Source organism: Rattus norvegicus, chromosome 1 (genome assembly GCF_036323735.1).
Source record: "Rattus norvegicus strain BN/NHsdMcwi chromosome 1, GRCr8, whole genome shotgun sequence".
Classification (NCBI taxonomy): Eukaryota; Metazoa; Chordata; class Mammalia; order Rodentia; family Muridae; genus Rattus; species Rattus norvegicus.
This window is the reverse complement of record NC_086019.1, coordinates 170,499,853-170,507,496: the sequence shown is the minus strand read 5'-3', so window position 1 is coordinate 170,507,496 and position 7,644 is coordinate 170,499,853. Positions and strand designations below refer to the sequence as shown.

The 7,644-nt window shown below is 40.6% G+C and overlaps 1 protein-coding gene across 1 annotated transcript in view; it reads right to left on the bottom strand.

The window, feature by feature from the left end:
• Positions 1–6,534: 6,534 nt before the first annotated feature.
• Nlrp14 (NLR family, pyrin domain containing 14) overlaps positions 6,535–7,644 on the bottom strand; it is a 28,007-nt gene continuing 26,897 nt past the window's right edge. The window contains exons 10-11 of the mRNA XM_063280975.1: positions 7,330–7,500; positions 6,535–6,855 (exon numbers count right to left, since the gene is read on the bottom strand). Coding sequence (XP_063137045.1) covers positions 6,723–6,855; positions 7,330–7,500 — 304 coding nt within the window. The 3' untranslated portion in view covers positions 6,535–6,722. The remainder of the gene's footprint in view (positions 6,856–7,329; positions 7,501–7,644) is intronic.

The window sequence follows — 7,644 nt, the reverse complement described above, 5'->3', positions numbered from 1 at the left end:
CTGAAAATATACTAAGCAAATAAACAAATACATACCTTTGCCACATGTGTGGGAATACAGCTTCATAAGATGGCCACCATCTGGGTAGTAACTGCCAGGTGACCTGGTACATCTTCCACCTTACAGGACTACGTTGTTAACATAGCTAAATGTGCTTTGCAGGCCTCTGATGCCCGGGCTGTTTCTTAATTGACATTGGATATATTATTGTTTTTTTTAGAAAGCCAAAGTATATTCTGGTTGGTCATGGCCCACCTTCATCTCAGTTATTTGCCTTGGGAAACGGGGATATAGCAATATCACTGTTGCTTAAAATCAATTTGCCTATGTGACCTCAGTAAGCTGTGTTTTGTACAATCCTGCCGGTTTGCCTCCTTTCTTTTTTGATCTCATAATACCTCCTACCGTTTGGTCCATTCTCATACACTGGAACTTGGCTTTTCTGAAACAATGTGGTGGTTCTGTGTATAACTTTTTCCCCCCATCTTTATTAACTTCGGTATTATTTATTTACATTTCAAATGTTATTCCCTTTCCTGGTTTCCAGGCCAATATCCCCCTAACCGCCCCCCTTCTATGTGGGTGTTCCCCTCACCATCCTCCCCACATTACCGCCCTTCCCCCAATAATCTCATTCACTGGGGGTCCAGCCTTGACAGGGCCAAGGGCTTCCCATTCCACTGGTGCCCCTACTAGTCTATTCATTGCTACCTATGAATTTGGAGCCCAGGGTCAGTCCATGTATAGACTTCGGGTATTGGATTAGTCCCTGGAACCTCTGGTTGCTTGGCCTTGTTGTTCACATGGGGTCTCAAGCCCCTTCAGCTCTTTCAGTCCTTTCTCTGATTCCTTCAACGGGGGTCCCATTCTCAGTTCAGTGGTTTGCTGCTGGCATTCGCCTATGTATTTGCTGTACTCTGGCTATGTCTCTCAGGAGAGATCTACATCCGGTTCCTGTCAGCCTGTACTTCTTTGCTTCATCCATCCTATCTAGTTTGATGGCTGTATATGTATGGACCACATGTGGGGCAGACTCTGAATGGGTGTTCCTTCTGCCTCTGTTCTAAACTTTGCCTCCCTATCCCCTGCTAAGGGTATTCTTGTTCCTCTTTTAAAGGAATGAAACATTTGCATTTTCATCATCCTTGAGTTTCATGTGTTCTGTGCATCTTGGGTAATTCGAGCATTTGGGCTAATATCCACTTATCAACGAGTGCATACCATGTGTGTTTCTCTGTGATTGGGTTAAGTCACTCAGGATGATATTTTCCAGTTCCATTCATTTGCCTATGAATCATTTGCCTATGAATTTCATAAAGTCATTATTTTTGATAGCTGAGTAGTATTCCATTGTGTAGATGTACCACATTTTCTGTATCCATTCCTCTGTTGAAGGGCATCTGGGTTCTTTCCAGCTTCTGGCTATTATAAATAAGGCTGCTATGAACATAGTGGAGCATGTGTCTTTGTTATATGTTGGAGCATCTTTTGGGTATATGCTCAAGAGAGGTATAGCTGGTCCTCAGGTAATGCAATGTCCAATTTTCTGAGGAACCTCCAGACTAATTTCCAGAATGGTTGTACCAGTCTGCAATCCCACCAACAATGGAGAGGTGTCCTCTTTCTCCACATCCTCGCCAGCATCTGCAGTTGCTGAAGTTTTTGATCTTAGCCATTCTGACTGGTGTGAAGTGGAATCTCAGGGTTGTTTTGATTTGCATTTCCCTTATGACTAAAGATGTTGAACATCTCTTTAGGTATTTCTCAGCCATTTGGCATTCCTCAGCTGTGAATTCTTTGTTTAGCTCTGAACCCCATTTTTTAATAGGGTTATTTGTCTCCCTGCAGTCTAACTTCGTGACTTTATATATTTTGGATATAAGCCCTCTATCAGTTATAGGATTGGTAAAGATCTTTTCCCAATCTGTTGGTTGCTGTTTTGTCCTTACAAGAGTGTCCTTTGCCTTACAGAAGCTTTGTAGTTTTATGAGATCCCATTTGTCGATTCTTGATCTTAGAGGATAAGCCATTAGTGTTTTGTTCAGGAAGTTTTCTCCAGTGCCCATGTGTTCGAGATTCTTCCCCACTTTTTCTTCTATTAGGTTGAGTGTATCTGGTTTGATGTGGAGGTCTTTGATCCACTTGCACTTAAGCTTTGTACAGGGTGATAAGCATGGATCGATCTGCATTCTTCTACATGCTGATCTCCAACTGAACCAGCACCATTTGCTGAAAATGTTATATTTTTTCCATTGGATGGTTGTGGCTCCTTTGTCAAAATCAAGTGACCACAGGTGTGTGGGTTCATTTCTGGGTCTTCAATTCTATTTCATTGGTCTATCTGCCTGTCTCTGTACCAATACCATACAGTTATTATCACTATTGCTCTGTAATATTCCTTGAGTTCAGGGATAGTGATTCCCCCGGAAGTCCTTTTATTGTTGAGAATAGTTTTAGCTATCCTGGGTTTTTTGTTATTCCAGATGAATTTGCAAATTGTTCTAACTCTCTGAAGATTTGGATTGAAATTTTGATGGGGATTGCATTGAATCTGTAGATTGCTTTTGGTAAAATGACCATTTTTACTATATTAATCCTGCCAATCCACGAGCACGGGAGATCTTTCCATCTTCTGAGATCTTCAATTTCTTTCTTCAGGGGCTTGAAGTTCTAATCATACAGATCTTTCATGTGCTTGGTTAAAGTCACACCAAGGTATTTTATATCGTTTGGGACTATTATGAAGGGTGTCGTTTCCCTCATTTCTTTCTCAGCTTGTTTCTCTTTTGTTTAATGTTAATGTTTAGTTTAATGTTAGCGACTGGTTTGCTGTATAATGGCTTTTATTATGTTTAGGTATGGGCCTTGAATTCCTGTTCTCTCCAGGAGTTTTATCATGAAGTGGTGTTGAATTTTGTCAAATGCTTTCTCAGCATCTAATGAAATGATCATGTGGTTGTTATCTTTTAGTTTATACAGTGGATTACATTGATGGGTTTCTATATATTAAACCATCCCTGCATACCTGGGATGAAGCCTACTTGATCATCATTGTTTTGAGGTGTTCTTGAATTTGGTTTGCAAGAATTTTATTATTTTTGCATCACTATTCATAAGGGAAATTGGTCTGAAGTTTTCTTTGTTGGGTCTTTGTGTGGTTTAGGTGTAAGAGTAATTGTGGCTTCATAGAAGGAATTTGGTAGCTCTGTTTCAATTTTGTGGAATACTTTGGATAGTATTGGTAGGTCTTCTAGGAAGGTGTGAAAGAGTTCTGCACTGAACCCATCTGGACCTGGGCTCTTTTTGGTTGGGAGACTTTTAATGACTGCTTCTATTTCTTTGGGAGTTATGGGTTTTTTTTTATTAACTTGAGTATTTCTTATATACATTTCGAGTGTTATTCCCTTTCCCGGTTTCCGGGCAGACATCCCCCTAATCCCTCCCCCTCCCCTTCTTTATGGGTGTTCCCCTCCCCATCCTCCCCCCATTGCCGCCCTCCCCCCAACAATCTAGTTCACTGGGGGTTCAGTCTTAGCAGAACCCAGGGCTTCCCCTTCCACTGGTGCTCTTAAGAGGATATTCATTGCTACCTATGAGGTCAGAGTCCAGGGTCAGTCCATGTATAGTCTTTAGGTAGTGGCTTTGTCCCTGGAAGCTCTGTTTGCTTGGCATTGTTGTACATATGGGGTCTCGAGCCCCTTCAAGCTCTTCCAGTCCTTTCTCTGATTCCTTCAACAGGGCTCCTATTCTCAGTTCAGTGGTTTGCTGCTGGCATTCGCCTCTGTATTTGCTGTATTCTGGCTGTGTCTCTCAGGAGCGATCTACATCCGGCTCCTGTCGGCCTGCACTTCTTTGCTTCATCCATCTTGTCTAATTGGATGGCTGTATATGTATGGGCCACATGTGGGGCAGGCTCTGAATGGGTGTTCCTTCTGTGTCTGTTTTAATCTTTGCCTCTCCCTTCCCTGCCAAGGGTATTCTTGTTCCCCTTTTAAAGAAGGAGTGAAGCATTCACATTTTGATCATCCGTCTTGAGTTTCATTTGTTCTAGGCATCTAGGGTAATTCAAGCATTTGGGCTAATAGCCACTTACAAATGAGTGCATACCATGTGTGTTTTTCTGTGATTGGGTTACCTCACTCAGGATGATATTTTCCAGTTCCAACCATTTGCCTACGAATTTCATAAAGACATTGTTTTTGATAGCTGAGTAATATTCCATTGTGTAGATGTACAACATTTTCTGTATCCATTCCTCTGTTGAAGGGCATCTGGGTTCTTTCCAGCTTCTGGCTATTATAAATAAGGCTGCGATGAACATAGTGGAGCATGTGTCTTTTTTATATGTTGGGGCATCTTGTGGGTATATGCCTAAGAGAGGTATAGCTGGATCCTCAGGCAGTTCAATGTCCAATTTTCTGAGGAACCTCCAGACTAATTTCCAGAATGGTTGTACCAGTCTGCAATCCCACCAACAATGGAGGAGTGTTCCTCTTTCTCCGCATCCTCGCCAGCATCTGCTGTCCCCTGAGTTTTTGATCTTAGCCATTCTCACTGGTGTGAGGTGAAATCTCAGGGTTGTTTTGATTTGCATTTCCCTTATGACTAAAGATGTTGAACATTTCTTTAGGTGTTTCTCAGCCATTCGGCATTCCTCAGCTGTGAATTCTTTGTTTAGCTCTGAACCCCATTTTTTAATAGGGTTATTTGTCTCCCTGCGGTCTAACTTCTTGAGTTCTTTGTATATTTTGGATATAAGGCCTCTATCTGTTGTAGGATTGGTAAAGATCTTTTCCCAATCTGTTGGTTGCCGTTTTGTCCTAACCACAGTGTCCTTTGCCTTACAGAAGCTTTGCAGTTTTAGGAGATCCCATTTGTCGATTCTTGTTCTTAGAGCATAAGCCATTGGTGATTTGTTCAGGAAATTTTTTCCACTGCCCATGTGTTCCAGATGCTTCCCTAGTTTTTCTTCTATTAGTTTGAGTGTATTTGGTTTGATGTGGAGGTGCTTGATCCACTTGGACTTAAGCTTTGTACAGGGTGATAAGCATGGATTATGGGGTTGTTTAAATGGCTTATCTGTACCTGATTTAACTTCGGTACCTGGTATTTGTCAAGGAAATTGTCCATTTCCTCCAGATTTACAAGTTTTGTTGAATATAGGTTTTTGTAGTAGGATCTGGTGATTTTTTTGAATTTCTTCTGATTCTGTTGTCTGCCTTTTCATTTCTGATTTTGTTAATTTGGACACACTGTGTCCTCTGGTTAGTCTGGCTAAGGGTTTATCTATCTTGATTTTCTCAAAGAACCAGGTTTTGGCTCTGTTGATTCTTTGTATATAGTCCTTTTCATTTCTACTTGGTTGATTTCAGCTCTGAGTTTGATTATTTCCTGCCTTCTACTCCTCCTGGGTGTATTTGCTTCTTTTTGTTCTAGAGCTTTTACGTGTGCTGTCAAGCTGCTGACATATGCTTTGTTTCTTTCAGAGCTATGAATTTTCCTATTAGCACAGCTTTCATTGTGTCCCATATGTTTGGGTATTATTGTACCTTCTTTTTCATTAAATTCTAAGAAGTCTTTAATTTCTTTATTTCTTCCTTGACCAGGTTGTCATTGAGTAGAGCATTGTTTAACTTCCATGTTTATGTGGGCGTTCTTTCCTTATTGTTATTGAAGACCAGCTTTAGCCCTTGGTGGTCTGATAGCACGCGTGGGATTATTTCTACCTTTCTGTACCTGTTGAGGCCTGTTTTTTTGCCAGATTATATGATCAATTTTGGAGAAAGTACCATGAGGTGGTGAGAAGGTATATCTTTTCTTTTAGGATAGAATGTTCTATAAATATCTGTTAAGTCCATTTGGTTCATAACTTGTGTTTGTCTACGTCTCTGTTTAATTTCTGTTTCCATGATCTGTCTATTGATGCGAGTGGGGTGTTGAAATCTCCTACTATTATTGTGTGAGGTGCAATGTGTGCTTTGAACCTTAATAAGGTTTCTTTTATCTATGTAGGTCCCCTTGTTTTTGGAATGGATGCCACTCTTAATAAACTAGAGCATAGTTATGAACTTAGACAGGGCTGTGGGAAACCAAGACTCATGAACATTTAGTCTTGACCCCCATCCTCAATCAAGAAAATGCCTCCTTAAGACCCAGCTATATGGCATTTTCTCAGTACTTGATGCGGGAGTGCTCAGCCTATTGTGGTACCATACCTGGACTGGTGGCCCTAGGTTCTATTAGAAAGCTGAGCAAGCCATGTTCAGCCAAGTCAGTAAGGAGTACTCCCTTATGGCCTCTGCATCTGCTGCCTCCAGGTTCCTGCCCGGTGTGAGGTCCTTCTCCTCTCTGCTTTGATGACGAACCATTACATGGAAATGAGAAAAGAAAACCCTTCCCCAACAAGATGCTTCTGGATGTGGTGGTATTTCATTAGAGCAATAGTAACCCTAACTGAGTCAAGTCCCACATCCAGTTCATTTCTTTATTTCCCAGGGTTTTAAGCTTCATAGTCAATAAAAACGTGACACAGTATTTTATGTGTTTTGCTTTACTTTCTCAACCTCTGTGTGAAACCCAACAAACATTTTACAGAGACGTGTGTACTCTATCCCTACTGGAATGCAGTTCAGTGCTTCTTGATATAAACAGTATTTCTCACAAGTTAAAGACTGCCACTTGAAAGATAGGTTTTTAAAGTTTTTAAAGGCACATCACGTTCTTCAGAAATACTGCCACCAGCACCCACTTTCTGTATTAGGACACTGTGGCCTAATGACCAAATGTGGATTATTAATTCTTACATCGACTAGAAATTTCTTGATTTTCTTCTTGAATAAATCCTTTTTGTCCAACCTGAGAAAATAAATGAACATCTTTTCTACCTTCTAAAACTTCAGGAGAGGAAACAAGGCTTTGGTAACATAAGGGATTTAACATTGATGGGGAGTGGGAATTGGAGATGCTGCAACGAGAATTGGCATATAGAGTACAATTAACAAGGACTTGTGGGATCCTCTTCTCAGGAGGAAAACAACCAATACATTCTGGTTAATTATACTGGACACTGTCAGTCTCAAGTCTTATAGATCCTTGGAATAGCCTCGAGGACAGATTTTTACCATTTATCCACTTTACAGGTCAGTTTGAGATACCAGTAAATACCCCAAGTTAACCAGGGGTCGGGCCAGAACTCAAACAGAGGTAGTCTGGTTCCAGACCAATCTATCAAAGTGCAGCATGTTGATTCTGAGGGCATCAATGAAAGAATGGGTACCTAAATCTCTCAACATAGGACATAGAGCATCCAAGAAGCAATTCAAGACTTACGCTAGAAATTCCATTTTGCATGTTGGAGACCTCAAGACTTTACATAAATTCCTAATTGCTTCATAATCAAGGGAATTCTTCATTAAGTTCATTTGTATCACACTTTGGTTGTTAGATAAGAGATCTAAGAGATCCTGACAGCAACCAGGGGTTAAACCACAGTTTTCCAATCTATAGGGAAAGAGACAAAAGGACAAATGACTTTATTTTATGGCATCAACAAGCACTTAAAGATATCTGTGATCTTTGGAAGATATTAGAATTTAAAAAGATATGAATATAGCTAGAGTGAATACACGAACTACAGGAACTCAC